Raw genomic sequence first — 17,500 nt, forward strand, 5'->3', positions numbered from 1 at the left:
TATAGTAGTAGTAGCAGCATTAGTAGTAGTAATAATACAAAGAGTGAAAGAGAAAATGATGACTTACCAAAACCCTTGGTGAACAAGCACTGTCCAAGAGAATCTTCTTGCAGGGAGTAGATGGCTAAGACAGTGTCATCAGGGAATCCTCGATGTGTTGGCACAAATGTTGCCAGTAAAGAACCATCTTGGGATATATCACAGCTAGCACCATTGTGTAGTTTACAATGTGGAACTATCACATTGTCACTGACTATAAGTATACATACATAAATATACACTGAGATATGAAAAAAAAACCAATGTGTTACAAAAGGTGATGCTGTATTTTCCAGCATACAAATTGATGTAGTATATGGGCAAATTTAGTTGAGAAGAGAATATTCAACAAAATTTTAAAAATTGCTTTTTGCCATCTTAAAGGTATATTTGAAACATCACCTTTATCTATGCCAAAAAAATAGAGCTTAATTCACATTTTTTCATATTGAAATTTAAGTTGGAAGATCAGTAATAAACAAGCGAGGGTATGGGCATAAAAGATTCTAAGTGTTGTAAGACAAATAGGTGCCTGATAATTCAGTTTGTCTGATATAGGTTTGTGATAAACTTTTATCCTGTTTCCTTTTCTTTCTAAGTTCTTTCAATTTTTTTTCTCAGTTGTGAAGTTACATCAGTTTTACAAAACAATATGCAATTTAAAGTTAATATATCCATGTTTAATAGACATATTTCACAATCAAATCTAGCGGTTCAGCAAAAGTAACCGATAAAATAAGTACTAGGCTTACAGTGAATAAGTTCTGGGGCTCATTCCTTCAACTAAAAAGCCTTTTAAGGTGGTGCTCCAGCATGGCCACAGTCAAATGACTGAAACAAGTAAAAGAATGTGTGTGTGTATACATATATCAATCAATCAATCAATCAATAAGAAAAGTGATACTTACTGTAAGTAAGGTCAGGGAGTTCTAGTTTCTTGAAGTCCCACCGTTGGATGCGATGTGTCAAGTTGATAATATTAGTTGCAACAGCAATTTCACCTCTTCCCAAGAAAGCACCTGACAAGTGGAGGAGAAAAGAAACACAAATATCATTCTAAAGCTGCAATTCTTGACCAATCGTGGTGATAGGATTCTAGACAGAAGTTTGGGGTTTAGGTGAAGAATTATGCTCAAGTAAAAAATAAAATTCTTTATCACTAAAGATAAGGCAATGTGGTTAAGTTTGCTTCTCAACCACAGGATTCTAGGTTCAGTCACACTACATTGCACCTTAGGCACTATAACCCTGGGTTGACCACAGCCTTATAAGTAGAATTGGCAAACACAAAATCAAAGAAGCCTGTTGTATATGTATGTTTGTTTTCCAGTCTTGACATCACATGCTAATTGTAAATGAATGTCACTGTCATACAAGCAGTGTCATTCATTTCCACTCACTATCTGTAAAAAAGACATTTGGCCATGGGGAAATATTACTTTCCTTCCTTGTTCAGTATGTATGTGTTGCACCACCACCACCACTGATGTTGGTTTGTTTATGTCCCTGTAACTTATTAGTTCAGTAAAAAAAAAAAACTGATAGAATAATACCAGACTTTAAAAAAAAAATACTGAGGTAGGTTTGTTTGACTAAACCTTTGAAGGTGATGCTCCAGCAAAGGCCACGGTCCAAGGACTAAAACAAAGATAAAAGGTGAGACAAGGTTTTGTTTCTTCACGTTTTTGAAGTGAAATTCCTCTGCTTTCTGACAGTTACACAAGGTCAAGCTGCATAATGTTTTGGTTCCTTTGGCTTAGGGAATTAAGGGGGAACAATACAACGGACAGAGCAGCACAAGGTTTGGTCTGATTATCTTGATAAACAACAAAGAACTTAATTTTACATACACCAAAGCAATTGAACAGATAGCCAGTGAGAGAGAGAGGGGGGGGAGAGCATAATAGAGAAAGAAGGGTTGAAACGAGAGAGAGGAGGTGAAATTACCTGCAATAGCCCTATTAATAGCAGCCTGAAGAGTATCACTTGGGCGTGATGAAGCATCTTCTAAACTGCCTGTGTTCACATAATGATGATGGATTTGACGCTGGCGTAATCGTTGCAAGATACGTTCTTGGAGTCGCAGTAACCTGTAAGAAATGAATGTCCATTAAACGATGATGATGATCTACAAAAACATGTATACTTACTTGTGTGTGTGTGTGTGTGTACATATACACATATAAACAAGCGACAAAAACAAATTAAGTTGTGCTAATTGTACAGAAGCTATTTCAAAAAGCAGGACATCAACTCAATACTTACTTGGTTTGAGTATTGACCTCTCGCTGTAAGTTACGAGATATCTCCTCACGAGCCTCTGTTGATAACCGAGCCGACTCATCTGCAAAGAAACATATAGAAAGAAAGACCAATCTCAGATTTTCTCACTTATACATCAAAATTGGAAACTATAATTAGAAAACAGAATCCTCCATCATTCCATCAACATTAGCGATTGTTGTCATTCACATGTACTCAGAAGCCATACTGCACTTATATGTATCTACACACATAATGAACTTACACGGTTTCTGTCAATCAAATCTACTCACGGCATTGGCTGGCTATAGTCGAGCAATTAAACAGCTCCTAAACAATTCCTCACAAACATACTATCACTACAAGCTTATTTGCATGTAATCTCCTCTCTTTGACTCTGCCACTGTTATTACAGCCGTCTCTATACTTTTCAACTTTATGCCTATCCCTCCAGCTACCTAAACTCCTTTGACATCCTTCCACTTGCAATTGCCTTTGCTGTGATTCTACTCCTTAATCCTGTACTAAACACTTTGCCTCATCCTTCTTGTCTTGGGTTGCAATCTTCTCAATTCCGTCCTTACACAGATTTTTCCTCCAAAACATTAACCCACAAACATTGAAACTGAACATCAACCTCATCAACTGCACCAGTCTTAAATGGCCTACAAAGGTCATAACCACTGACCTTTATCCTTTAACTAATTCATAACAGGAACACAAGATGCCATATAGTCAATTTGATCCTATTGGGTCAAATCCTCAGATTAGTTGCTCTGTAACTAAATGACCTAGAGAAACTTGGGACAATGAGAACTACATGGTCAATTGAACTACTGGAAATAGCTGTAGAAGCTCCATCAAACATATATATATAGGGGGAGAATTTACAAAAAAAAAAACCAAAAGACGAAGACAGATGTATTAGTATAACGCTTGGGAATTGAAAAAGTCTTTAATGTTTCCAGCCTACACTCTTCCACATAAAGGAACACTGTAAAACAGTTGTAAGGATCATACAGATTAAGAGAAGGCAAGTCAATGTGTTGCAAGACGTTAATCAAGAATGTACTTACCCAGTCTGCTTCCACCAAAACTGGCAGTGCTAGTCATGCCTCCAGGCAATGAAACCAACTGTTGCATATGCACAAGACGCTCATGACGCCGCAACTGAGCTATTCCATCTAAAGTGTTGCGCACACTGCACACAAACTCATCAACATTGTGGTTAGCACTCCATCTCTCTAAATTCACAACTTCCCGCGACGGCACTTGCACTCTGGCCAAACGTGCTGCACAGCGCTGTTGTAATGATGCCATGCGTCGATCTAGCTCATCCAGTTCTTGATGCAGACGTGCAGTCACTTCAGTTATATCACAGGTAGCTGATGCAACTGCACACAGTGTATCAAAGGCCTCATTAGTCGCAGCACCTGGATTATCATTAATGTTAACTGGTAAACTTTCACTGTTAGAGAGGTCAACACCTTGAGGGTTTTCTGGACGGCTAATGCTGTGAGCAGAGGGCAGCAGTTCTGGCCTCTCTGGATACTGCGAGAAACTCCGTCTGTTTTGACGACTGGATTCTTCATAAGGTGGGAGATCATAAATATTTGAAGATGCAGACAGGTTGTCTGAAGAATCCAAATCAGCAGAGTACATTCGGGAAGAATCCATATCTTCCCAGTTGAGTAAAGATAGGTTTGGATTAGAATCAGGTATGGAATATTGATTGGGAGCATAGCTTGGGTCAAAGGGCAGATGTTGTGATGTCTGACCAGTGTGGGTCGTGGAATGTGTGGGCTGGAGCTCAACACTGTCCTTATGACACTGACCTAATGACTTACTGAAATTATTTTCTCTAGTCGTACGACTAGAACCTTGATTAGGATGAGTAGAACATACACTACTAGTAGAGGGGACAGGGTTATGTAATCTCAAACGAGAGGATTTTGTGGGCCGATGACTCTTTCGTGAAGTCCCTGAATTAGATGTTGATTGTATGGAGATATCATTACTGTCTAGAGAAGAACTCGAACCACTGGCAGCTGATAAATGACCAATTGAACAATTCAAGTTTTCTTCTGGAGAATGTAAGAGACTCTCTGACTCTGTTGAGGTACTTGACTCATAATGCTGTTGTTCATGTGGCACTTTGTTAGAATCAAAACCATGATTATTGCTATAGTTACCAGTGGCAGCAGCAGCAGCAGAATGGGAGTTTCTGACAGAACTATGTCCAGGGCATCTTTTAGAACTAGATTTGTATTTTTCTGGAGAAATTCTAGTAGCAGAGGCAAGCGGTGAAGACAGAGAGGATGTGGAAACTGACGAAGGACAGAGCGAAGAGCTGGAATATGTTGACTGAGCTGCTTGAGAAGAACTGCAAGAGAAGGCAGAAGAAAAAGATCTAGAATCATCCGTAGATCTGGGCAGATTTGAGCTCGGTGAATGAGTGGGCAGAGAAGTTGATGATGTTAAAGGAAGGAGGGGAAAATAATTACAAGAGTCTTTTAGGGAAGAACTATGTGATGTGGAGGAAGAATAAATAGGCGTGGCACAGGGTGTATGTTGGCTACTTGTAGCACAAGATACAGATGTTAAAATACTATTAGTAACAGAGACAGTTTCAGAAGATTGCTGCCAAGACGGTGCAGTAGTAGTAGTAGTAGTATAATTAACATCAGTGGACACTGTAGTGGAACTACAAATGGTGGGGACAAGAGACTTCTGAGGGAGATCTAATCGCTTGTTTTCTTCATAACGTGGTCTTTTAGAACTCTTCCCTTCATTGCCAACACTAGAGCTCACTGAACACAAAGGTCTTGTGGTGATTGTTGTTGTTGAAACAGATAAACTATTTCTATGACCTATCGCTGTGCTGGAGTGTTGCGATGTGTATATTGCTTCAGTTGCTGTCTGTGTAGTACCAGTAATACTTAGAGCTCGACAAATTGAATGGAAAGCTGATTTAAGTGCTCCAGCCTGTCGCAAACATGGTTTGGCTGTGCTACTAGAATTACTACTTTCAGAATTTTCCTCATTGTTCTGAGCAGGTAGAAGAGGGTTATCACTACATGAACTGGTACTGGGAACAGGTTGGCCAGATGTTGATGCTACTGGAGATTCAGAAATGCTGGTAGAAGCTTCGGATTTAGAAGAGCTTTTCGAAAAAGATGGTAAAATGTTAGTTGGTAAATTACTACTCCTGCTCATCTCAGGACATGAAATAGGAATGTGGTCAGGCAAAGGTGGGGGTGGAGAGATTCGGTTATTTGTCTGAAGTGTGAATGTAGCAGGGATAGATGGAGATACACTGTTAGTAGTATCTTGCCTGTATGTTGAACTCAGAGTCTCAAGAATTTGTAAGTTCATTTTACAGGCATCCAGCCGTTCTGATAGGTTTTGAGGCAAGCTGTTATTCATGCTAATAGACCTAAATGGAGACATTGAAGGCATTCTGCCTGAAGTTGTAGTTGGGCAAGACTGCATTTCAAAAAGTTCACTATTATGATACTTATTGTTGTTTTTACTATTACTATTATTATTATTATTATTATTACTATTACTATTACTATTATTATTACTATTACTATTATTATTATTATTATTATTATTATCGTTATTACAAGTAGAGTTGTTGAGAGTGGTCGAAGGAGATGGGATAAAGCTGTTACTACTGTCAGTATCTATTTCATCACAGTTGTTGTTTTGGGAGACACACTCTACATTTGGTGTTAATCTCATGGAGACACTGGTACTTGCCATGGGGGGAGTCTTCAGAACTGATGCTGCCATAGAGGTACTAGCATGGCTCAATCCAGCTTCTGCAATGTTGAAAGCCGAAGAGGCTGGGTTGTTGCTCTGAATTTCTGGGAAGAGTAATTCTGAATGTTCAGCAGATGATACGGGAGAAGGAGAAGGAGAGACTGGAGTAAAAGATGAATTTAAGAGAGCATTGCTGCCACTAGTGCTGGTGCCATTGAGATCCATGGAATTGGAGTTGTAAGACGACTGAGACTGGTCGTTGCGAGGAAACTTCATCTTAACATGGCTGTCTTCATCAGTAGAAGACGAGAAGGGTCGTTTTAGAGAATTAGTTAAATTGAACAGGAGGTTTTTCTTAACTGAGTCAGTGTACTGACTAAAAGAGTGTTTTCGTGACCAGACAGAAGAGTTTTTACCAGGAAGAGATACCTGGGATAATGGTACAGCAGTGTCTGAATTCTTGATATCCTGTGTCATTATAGGAGTATCAGAAGAGGTTAGACTAGCTGCAGGAAAAGTCTTGGGGAATTTTCTGAAGGAAGACGAGGAATTGCAGGTAACATTTCTATTCTTACCATAAGACGATTTCTGATTAAGGCGAAGAAGAGAGGTTTTAGTTGATTTGTCAGAACCATAAGAGAGACCAGTTGACCATTTGTAATCGGCAACACTAGCAGAATGAGAAGAGGATGAAGTAGGGGTATAATTAGAAGTAGAAGCCAGAGAAGAAAATGATTTTTCAGAATAGACTCCATTATGGCCATTGGTGCTGGTACGGACAGCAAGATCTGATGAGAGTTTGTCAGAAACTAAAGATTTTTTACTAGTTGAACTGACATCAGAATCAACTGAAGCTGTACAGCTACAAGTTTTACTGAAGTATTCAGAAAATCTGGATACTTTCCTATCTGAAGAGTCCTTATTTCTTTTAGACTGGTTTCTATGAGACACTAACTTACATTTTGGACAGAAAGATAACAATGGCATTGATTCTGAACATGCTTCATCAGTATTATGTTTATTATCATTATCATTATTAGCACTGATTCTACTACTACTATTATTTTTATTATTAACTAGAGAATAGTATTTCGTATCTTCCGAAGAATTAGGTGCCAAATTCAAATTATGTTGGTCATTAATGTTTGAGGCAAAGAGATCGTTTGTTTCTGAGTGAATACTGGTAGTATTAGGAAAAGGACGAGGGGCGAGTGTAGAGTACAAGTCTTTCTTTGACATTGATGACCCATATGATAATGATGCCGGTGAAGAACTGGCAGAAGACAATGATCTAGCAGAAGATGGTGAAGTATCAGGAGCAGCAGAAGCAGCAGCAGAGATGGAAGTCACAAAAGGAAATATGTTTTCAGAACTGACAGGAGTAGAAATGGTACTGTTGTTTTTGGAAATATCCTCAGTAGAAAATGAAGAAGAAAAAGAAGAAGCAGAGGAAGCAGAAGAAGAGAAAGAAGCAGAAGAGGAGGGGGAGGGAGAAGACTTAAAGTTTTCAGTAGATTCACCATTACATCCAGGGCTCAAACTGGGATCTGGAAAAGAACTGTTCAAATGGTGACTGTTCAATACTGACGAGGATAAGTTACTAAGTGTAGAAGTGCTCGAACCAGTCGACTGATTTTTTGTGTTTGGACCACGACTGGTGCCACAGCCATTACCACTGCTGCTGCTGCCGCTACTAGCAGACAGAGAAGAAGCTGTGGAAGGTCTCATCATCCAAGGCATGGGCAAATCAGGGTCACTGCCTCCGTTATTTGAGTGCTTGTATAACAGGCGCCGTCGGAAAGGTTGAGGAAGTGGCCTCCATGCTAGCAACCTAGAGGGACGGGAAAAATCAGAAGAGACTTGTTTATTTACAGCATCTGAGTTTGTTAACCTAGAATCTGTATTACTAGTGGTGTTATTACTACTACTGCTATTACTATTACTACTACTACTTCTACCTAGTTGGCCAAGCCGGTGACTGTCAAAGGATGATTGATCAGCAGGACTGGAATTGGTCAACACTGTACTGGGCAAGGAATTCAAAAGACTGGACCTCCTAATTGGCTGTCTTTGACTGCTAGAATAGTTAATATCACTCTGCAGGGATGAGTCAGTTGGACTAAGGTTCAAATCGTAGTCAGATACTGGAGTAGAAAAATTTACAGATGATGTTGAAGGTACAGCAGTTGAAGCAGCAGCAGCAGCAGCAGAAGCAGCAGATCTTGTTGGGTTATAGAAAGCAGAGTGATAAGAAGCACCAATAAAATCTTGACGCCTGCGTGGTCTGTCCTGTAGGTTTTGAATGGAAAGGCGAGCATCATCCAGGGCACCACGTACTACTTCAGAAATCTCAGCAGCATACTGACGTGCATAGCGAAGGTTATCTTCATGGACTGGAGACTGTGGTGCTATCAAACTGACATATGGCAACAGTTCGTCATCAAGGCCCATGGAAGTAGGAATACTAGAGTCTGAAAAACAAAGGAATGGTATTTAGTTCTTGAACAAAGATGAAAGAAAACACTTGATCACTGGGAGATATATCAATGACATTATGGGAACTGCTGCCAACAGTGGGAACGAACTTATTCAAAAACAACAATCATCTCTACTACAACTCAGAATCCGAATGGAAGTGAAAAGCTACAGACAGAACCTGAACCACTGACCCTTGCCATGCTACCACAGAATTAATGTCTAGCTCATCACAAATAAAACTTGAGGAATCTTCTCAAAATCACTAAATAAATATCATTAAAAATTAAATAAAAATATAATGTTCTTGAAATTAAGCTGAAAATTTACCAAGAGTACTGGGGATTTCACTCTGGGATCTTTCATAATTTTGATACTGGCGCAAGACTTCCTGATAACGTTCTTGAATTTGTCGCCGTCTGCTTCTCAAATCTGAACGGAGTCTGAAAAAAATGTATATATGTGTATGTTGTGTAAAAAGATAAGGACTAAATCAGGTAGGACAGTCTTTTAACGAAAACACAGCAAAGGAGCCTCAGAATCATACTTCTTTAAAAAGGAAGGACGCGTTAGATAAAATGGGCCTAGATATATATAAAGACAAGGTTGATGGCTTGGGTTCTTCCAAAATGGATCAAATAAAGGCTGATATAATAATCCTTTCTATTACAGGTGCAAGGCCTGAAATTTTGAGGAGGGGTTAAGTCAATTACATTGACCCCAGTGCTCGACTGGTACTTATTTCCTCAACCCTGAAAGGATGAAAGGCAAAGTCAACCACAGCAGAATTTGAACTCAGAACATAAAGACAGATTAAATATTGCTAATCAATTTGTCTGGGGTGCTAATGACACTGCCAGCTCCCACCTTCAAAAGGCTGATATAACAACAACAACAACAACGATGCTTTCTGTTATAAGCACAGGGCTTGAAATTTTGTAGGGAGGGAACAAGTTGATTACATCAACTCCAGTGCTTAACTGTACTTATTTCATCGACCCGAAAGGATGAAAGAATAATAAAGTTTGAAATGGGAAGAATTTAGAGAATGCAAACAGTAAAGGTCATGCCTATAATAATTGGTTTGCTGGGAACAGTAAGCCAAGATATAGACAAATGGCTGAAAGAAATTGAAATAGAATGCCCAACCCCTATAGAAAATTTGTCTCTTAGGGACAGCAAGGATTATCAGGAGGGTTCTAAGGACTTGAAAGACTGCTGAAAACTTGTGGATACTCCAGGTTACAGGTAGTAACCCACTATCCACATAATTCTTACCAGGAATAAGATTGAACCTGAGCCAAACCAAAATAATAATAATTGAAATTAATAAAGTTAAAAGAGAAATAATGTGATATATATTCACTCACTCACTCTTTCTCTCTTATAGAAACAAACAAACAAGATGTGAAATAAGCTCTGTTTACCCAGTTGAGCTCCTGTTTCCTACATGGATCCGTGGCTGGATGGTTGTGTTATTGGCAATCCCTGTGTAGAGATAATGACCAAGAGGATCAAAGCAGAGCCATCTGGAAAGTGAAAAATGAAAAAAAAAAAACGATTACATTACATTCACATCTTATATAACCTTTGCCTTTGATTTCTTTTAGAGTTAACCACTATGCTAATGAGAAAGAGGATGGGTACCAAAGACGAGATGGTATGTACAGGAGAGGTGGCTGCAGTGATATAGATAATGATAAAGTCAAACAGCTGTGTCAAATGTAAAACTTGCAAGTCTGGAAGGGCTATTTCATGCTCAGCTGAATACGACACCAGGTAACGACACTCCATACACATCTGCAACTGATTGTTGACAGATTGATTGAGGCAACGAATGACATGTAAACTGAGACAGTTTTTTTCATTCATCATCATCATCATCATCATCATCATCGTTTAACGTCCGCTTTCCATGCTAGCATGGGTTGGACGATTTGACTGAGGACTGGTGAAACCGGATGGCAACACCAGGCTCCAAGAGAAACATTAAACTTTTAAAAAAAGGTAGAACACTGTAGGTTCAGACAAATAGCTGTTTTGAAATGTTAAAAAAACAAATCTTGAGAACATCCATAACTAAAGAGGCAAAAGAATTATTACACAAAGATAGCTATGCTGCTGTTATCAGCATGATTGTTTTACATCCACTTTTCCATGCTGGCATAAGTTGGACAGGCTTTCTAATACAGTGTTTATAACCTAATTGTGTAGCTAGCAGAGCAAGTTAGCCAGTTGGGTGGCGAGCCTGTTAGCCAGTTGTGTGGCTGGCTGAGCCAGTTAGCCAGCCATGTGGTTAGCCAAGTCAGTTAGCCAGCCGTGCGGCTAGCCGAGCCTGTTGAGCCAGTCGTGCGGCTAGCCAAGCCAGTTAGCCAATCATGTAACCAGCTGAGCTTGTCAGCCAGAAGAGTAGTTGCTGAGCCAGGCATAGCTAACTAGGCTAAACTAATTAACTGGTTTAGATACCTAGATGACTATTTATCGAAGCTAACTAATTAGTTAAATTTAGTACATTAAACAGATTAAAGAGATTTAAAAGTGTACTCACCTGACTCTCTCAAAACTACGGGCTGTCTTACAGCAAGCAAACGGCTGGCTTTTACTCCAATCCCAGAAGTAAATCTCATCAGCAGTGGCAAAGACTAACACATGGTCTGTTGGATGAAAAGCTAAAGTGGCAATTACAGAACCATGTGGTGCAGTCCACACTTCACTGCCACGACCCTGAAATCAAAGAAATTTCTGTTGAACAGGTGCAAGACAAGATTATTTAACAAAAATAGCAGTGACAGTGGCTTTGAAGTATTGGCCTGCTTAGCCTTCATCTGAGACTTGGAAGCCATTGACAACACTATTCTTGTAAAAGATCAATGAATATATGTTCTACAAAAAGTTTTAAGCAATCTTTTGGCTTAATGTAAAAGAGTAAAGACCTACTTTGGTCATGAATGACAATGGGATTGCACCTATTAAGTTACTCTCCAAAGGAGAAGTCTGGGCAAGGTTGTTTATGGAAGACCAGCAGTGGCCTATGCATACCAGCCTTCTCTCTCCATGCCACTATATGTGCATATGATAAAGGGGAAAGATACCTTTCGGTTATGAATGACAATGGGATACCAGCTTCCCCTTTCCATGTCACTGATGTTATCCAAGGGAAAGGCAAAGGCTGATACAGCTTGGCACCAGTGATGTCGCAACTTGTTTCTACAGCCGAGTGAACTGGAGCAATGTGAAATGAAGAGTCTTGCTCAAGAGCACAACACACAGTCCGGCCTGGGAATCAAACTCACTACCTCATGAATGTGAGCCTGATGCTCTAACCACTGAGCCATGTGCCTTTGCAATTTAATGTAAAACTGTTTTTATCATAACTCAACATAAAAAAAAAAAACAATATACATATACAAACATATAGATATATATTTCAAAAGGATCAAAGGTCCTACTTGAGCCATGGGCTCATAAAGCCAGTTTCCTGGATTCTGTGTTGGGATTACACATTTTTGCTATCTGAGGTGGACTGGAGCAACATGTAATGAAATGCTTTGCTCAAGAACACAACACACTACCCAGTCCAGGAATTGAAACCACAATCTTATGAGAATGAGTTTAACACCCTAACCACTAAGCTACACGCACATATATGATGTGTGGATACATGTAAACGTGTGTGTATATTATAAGAGGGTGAATGTGTGTGCATGCTGATGTGAGTTTTAGCACTTATGTATGCATGCAAGTGTGTACACATACACGAGAGTGTATGAATGTTTTTTTTGCAGTACAGAAACTGCATTGTGAGAGTATGCTGACTCATACCTATACCTTCACAACATATTGAAAGTAAATGTGTCTATGTATACACATGGGTGTGGTGAATGGATGCACGTGTGTACATACAAAGTAAACATGCCTGCATGCATAAATGAATATGTGGAACAATTATAACGTACAAGGTGTGGTGTATGTGCAGAAGGGACATTATGTATATGTATATAATCATATTGTGTGTGAGAGAGAGAGAGAGAAGACATGAGTGTTTATGAATGTTAGTAATAGATATGGTGTAACAGAATTTGACGTCAGACAGAATTGTGGTGGCATATATTTCAACACCCAACAAACAAAAGATAGAAGACCACAGACAACACTGATATCTAATGTTTACTTACATGTAAGTCCCAGATTCTGACCTCTCCTCCAAGACAACCGGATGCCAGGATGTCATTGGCAGATGGATGGAATGCTAGACACCATGGTGTTCTCGGATGGCCCTGCAAGATGTGCGTGCACTTCCGTGTTACAATATCAGTAATGCGCACAGAGTGGTCACCATGAGAAGAAGCCATTCTTGAGCTAAGCAAAGAAGACATTGTTATTATTATTTTTATAATTCTACTTGTTCCTACATTCTTTCTTGTTTCATCCATGTGTTACACTTACATAATCAAAGGAGGTTATAACTCAAATGTAGAATTAGATATAGAGCGAGAGAAAGGAAAGAAAGGGAGTCAGAGAAAGAAATGAAATGGGGAATAGTTAAATCAGTGAATAGGAAGGGAAAACAAGAAAGAGGGAGAGAGGTCTATACTATTAGAGGGTGTGAAGGGGAGGGAGAAAGTGTATTATATTATTCTGTATTTGTGTGTTCAAATTACGAGCACAACTGAAATGTTTAACATAATGAAACAATGTCACGAAGATCTATAACTTTATGCTTTAAAAGATATATCAATAGACAGTTGAATTAGTTAGCAAAAAGCTGTGGAAGTTGCATTCTTATTATCTATGTGTTTCAGAACAAAACCTGTGGCCATGCTGGAGCACTGTTATTGTTAATTTTTTTTCTTTTCTTATTAGGTTTAAATGCTTATTGGTAGTATGAAAGTAAACAAGACACATACATTGGCAGAAGGGAAAGTAGATATAAGAGGTAGGTGACCTACTGATATATCAAATGTTATCCAAATAGAGAGATATATCAATAGATATACAAATAGATAGATCACTGAGCTGAAGTGAAATGAAGAAGAAATGAAAATAATATCAATTGGTAAATAACTTGAACTGAGCCTTGTTGGTGGCTGGACAGCGAAAAGTGAGGCAATTTTGAGTTAAGTGTTTTGGCCATTGTCACCTTTTAAAAGCATTTGATGGAGTCTACAGACTTCAGTAACTGAAAGTCTCTTAGAATGACTACTAACATTGAGAGAGACAGAGAGAAAGAAAAATTCTTACCCATCAGGACTGAAATCCATGAGAAATGTGGCTCGGCAGTGACCAGATAGTTCACATGGCTGGTAAATCAAGAGAATATCAGTGAATTTATCAAATTTGTGAAAAAATGTTCCTGATAAATCTTTCAACAACAACAATAATAGTACAGCAAATGAAAAGCAAGAGAGTTACTCAAGCTGCTAGAAAAGCAGCCAAATTTCTTTCATATCACACCCAACTGTCTTAGAAAAACAAAAAAAGACTCACTGTATAGTAATCCATGATAGACTGTGTCTGAATAAATGATTGGGTAGTCACAATCAGGACACTTCTTTTATCATAAAGTTTGGTAGACCAGGGCAGAACCATAACAACAACAATAACAACCATTTACGAGTGCAGGGTGAAGTGATATAACCTTGTGCCAGACTGAAGCATAAATGTGCTTTAGAGCTGGATGTATCCATTCAGGAAGACTATATTCAACACAACACTCAGCAACAATGCTTCATTTGACTGCCACTTCAAACATGACCAGGCCTTCTTTTCTGGTGGGTTATGTCCAGGAAGTCTGTTGTTGTGTATATTTTTATCTTTTACTTGTTTCACTCATTGGACTGTGACCATGCTGGGGCACTACCTTGAAGTATTTAAGTTGAACAAATCAACCCTAGCACTATCTTTTAAACTTGGCATTTTTTTTATCGATTTCTTTTGCTGAGTTGCTAAGGACATAAACAAACCAACAACAGTTGTCAAGTTGTGATGGAGGATAAACACAAAGACAGATACATGCATGCACACATGCACGCGCACACACACACACTGTAAGTACCTTTTAGTTTATGTCTACGAAATCTACTTGCAAGGCTTTGGTTAGCCCAGGGCTGCAGTAAAAGACACTTGCCAAAGATGCTGTGTAGTGGAACTGAACCCAAGACCACATTGTTAGGAAGCAAGCTTCTTAACCTCACAGTCATGCCTGTGCTTATACATATATTCAACATTTTTCCTATGGGGAAGATTTAGCTGCTGGTTTTACCAAGTTAAACCAACAGACATCAGCAACTGTTAACACCTCCGAACAAGACAATGCTCACAACATGTAATAAAAATAAATAGGAGTAAATATAGAATTTAAATGGTTCCAACTGAAAGAGAGATTACAATTAGAGATTTCAAGGACAGTTTGAACTGAGAATTAAAACTACATTTGTTTCAGAGCAATGAAGCAAAGAACAAATAGGAAATAACACTGACCAAAGGCACAACAAAGAAAAAGAAAAGAAAATTTTGTTATACAATGAAATTCCTCCTTACCTGAAAAACATGCAAAAATAAGATGGTGGAAGAGCATCCAGATATAAAACACTTCAATCTTTTATTCTTTTACTTGTTTCAGTCATTTGACTGTGGCCATGCTGGAGCAAAGGATTTTTAGTCAAACAACTCAATCCCGGTACCTATTTTTTAAAGTATGATACTTATTCTATTGGTCTCTTTTGCTGAACTGTTAAGTCACAAGGATGTAAACAAACCAACACAGGTTGCCAAGTAATGTGTTTGTGAGACACAAACACACACATATATACCTATATATGTCTGTTTATATCTATGACTTCAATGCAGTTTCTGTCTACCAAATTCCCTCGCAAGGCATTGGTTGACCAGGGGCTATAGAAGACCCTTGCTTAAAGTGCCACGCAGGACTGAACCTGGAACTGTGTAATTTCAAAGTGTTCTTCTTAACCACACTGCCATATCTGTTCATTCTTTGTTAGTATGGAAAAATAGAAACAAACAAATGAACAAATAGCTAGCTATGTGGTAAGGAACTACTGATGTTCAACTAGTTCTTAGGAGACTTGTGCCAATGTTAGACATCATCATACCGTTGTGGAAGTGAACCAGAGAAAACTGGGACACGCATTAGTATACTATGAAACCCGACACCTTACAGTTACAGCAAAGGATTATTAAAAAGAAAATAAAAATAATAAAAGGAGGTAAGAAAAGAAAAAAGTTAAAATAAGAGGTCAAATGAAAAGTCTAAAAATCAAAGAAAACTAATTTAGAGTAATTACCTCATTAGCATGTGGTGTGGTAGCTTTGTATTCCAGAAGGCTCTCTACAAATTTGATGTATGACTGGACATCTTTCAGTCCAACTTGCCTTCGGAAGACAAAATCTGTGATGTTCTTCATATTTTCTGACTACCACAGTGACCAGTGTTCAGCTCCTAAAACAAAGAAAGAAGAAAAAACACAAATGACAGATGGCATAAGGGTTTCAAATCATTAAAGAGAGGAAAAATATATGAAACACTATTTTATAATTTGCAATCTCATTTTGTGTTTTATTCATAATTTTCCTTTTCTTTTTGGACTAGGATTTTCAGTTATTCTCCCGTGCTGATGTGGAGAGATTTGCAAATTTTGTACTCAGTAGTATGAATTGCTATGGTGGTTGAAGCAGGATTTACTGCCCAAAATATATCAGGAGTTTTAACTAAAAAAAATCTAGTATTGTGCATGTGTAAATATGTCATCAGGCATCTACCATACTCGGAATGTCTTGCTTCTCTGGGCATGGACACATTAAAGCTCCGACATGTGGCAACTGACTTGGTAGACATCCACAAGATTATCCACCGTCTTTCCAATAACAACTTTGGAAACCTTTTTGAATTCTAAATGTCTAACACTTGTGGACATGGTTACAAAATCAGTTAACATCACAGCACTCATGACTTTCAGAAACATTTTTTCATGCTCAGAATTGTTGAAGCATGGAATAAACTACCCACATCCTTCAAAACTTCCATGCTTTTCAAAATTCATCAACAGTACACCTGATGTCTCCATCCTTGTTTCAAACAACTCGTTCACTGTTCACTTCCTGTGCATTATTCTATGCATTGTTCATGCACTTTTGGCTACTTTTTCTGATGAGTTGTAGTGCACTTGAGCACTTTATACAATAAGTTCATTATTATTATCATCATATAAGGTGGTGAGCTGGCAGAATCATTAGCACACTGGGCAAAATGCTTACCAGCATTTTGTCCATCTTTATGTTCTGATTTCAAATTCCGCTGAGGTCGACTTTGCCTTTCATCTTTTTGGGGTCGATAAATTAAGTACCAGTGGAACACTGGGATTGATGTAGTTGGCTCGTCCCCGCACCAAAAACTTCAAGCCTTGTGCATTTAGTAGAAAAAATTATTATTATTATAATACACATCTAAGTTTCTCACCCAATGCATTCTTATCAAGTCTACATTCTGTAGCTTCTCCACCACCTCTTTGATACCCTCTCATCTTCCGATCACTTTCTCCTCTCCACTCACCTTCTCTTCATTTCCCCATATTATGCTGCCAGTATTAGTAAAGTTGGTGGTACCTGGTACTCCTTTCATCACCCTTTTTGCACCGTCTGTCATCACTTCCTACCTCCAAAGAACCTGTTACTCCCACCTATCATTCACATTTGGTGCTGTCCATCTCTATTACTACCCATCACGCTTTACCACGCTTTACCACTCTTTCACACCAATCACTGTTTCCACTATCATATTCTTTACTACCGTCACTCACTCATCCTGCTTTTTCTCTTCTTTTTTTTCTATAATCAGTATTGTCTTATCTATCTACCCTCTTAGCAATTGAACACATCATAGAGTAGCAAGGGCTTTTTTTGTCTCACAGAATACAGAGCAACTGTATTAGTGTTGGCC

The 17,500-nt window shown here is 38.6% G+C and overlaps 1 protein-coding gene across 2 annotated transcripts in view; it reads right to left on the reverse strand.

Annotated features, from left to right (window-relative positions):
* LOC106875403 (serine-rich adhesin for platelets) overlaps positions 1 to 17,500 on the reverse strand; it is a 30,395-nt gene that overhangs the window by 7,710 nt on the left and 5,185 nt on the right. For both annotated transcript variants that reach the window (XM_052974654.1, XM_014923512.2), the window contains exons 2-12: positions 15,849 to 16,003; positions 13,786 to 13,844; positions 12,720 to 12,903; positions 11,093 to 11,268; positions 9,972 to 10,073; positions 8,875 to 8,987; positions 3,378 to 8,540; positions 2,305 to 2,383; positions 1,987 to 2,129; positions 948 to 1,058; positions 68 to 253 (exon numbers count right to left, since the gene is read on the reverse strand). In XM_052974654.1, the coding sequence (XP_052830614.1) occupies positions 68 to 253; positions 948 to 1,058; positions 1,987 to 2,129; positions 2,305 to 2,383; positions 3,378 to 8,540; positions 8,875 to 8,987; positions 9,972 to 10,073; positions 11,093 to 11,268; positions 12,720 to 12,903; positions 13,786 to 13,844; positions 15,849 to 15,968 (6,436 nt within the window). In that variant the 5' untranslated portion in view covers positions 15,969 to 16,003. The remainder of the gene's footprint in view (positions 1 to 67; positions 254 to 947; positions 1,059 to 1,986; positions 2,130 to 2,304; positions 2,384 to 3,377; positions 8,541 to 8,874; positions 8,988 to 9,971; positions 10,074 to 11,092; positions 11,269 to 12,719; positions 12,904 to 13,785; positions 13,845 to 15,848; positions 16,004 to 17,500) is intronic.

The sequence above is a fragment of the Octopus bimaculoides genome, chromosome 19 (assembly GCF_001194135.2).
Source record: "Octopus bimaculoides isolate UCB-OBI-ISO-001 chromosome 19, ASM119413v2, whole genome shotgun sequence".
In the NCBI taxonomy this organism is placed as follows: Eukaryota; Metazoa; Mollusca; class Cephalopoda; order Octopoda; family Octopodidae; genus Octopus; species Octopus bimaculoides.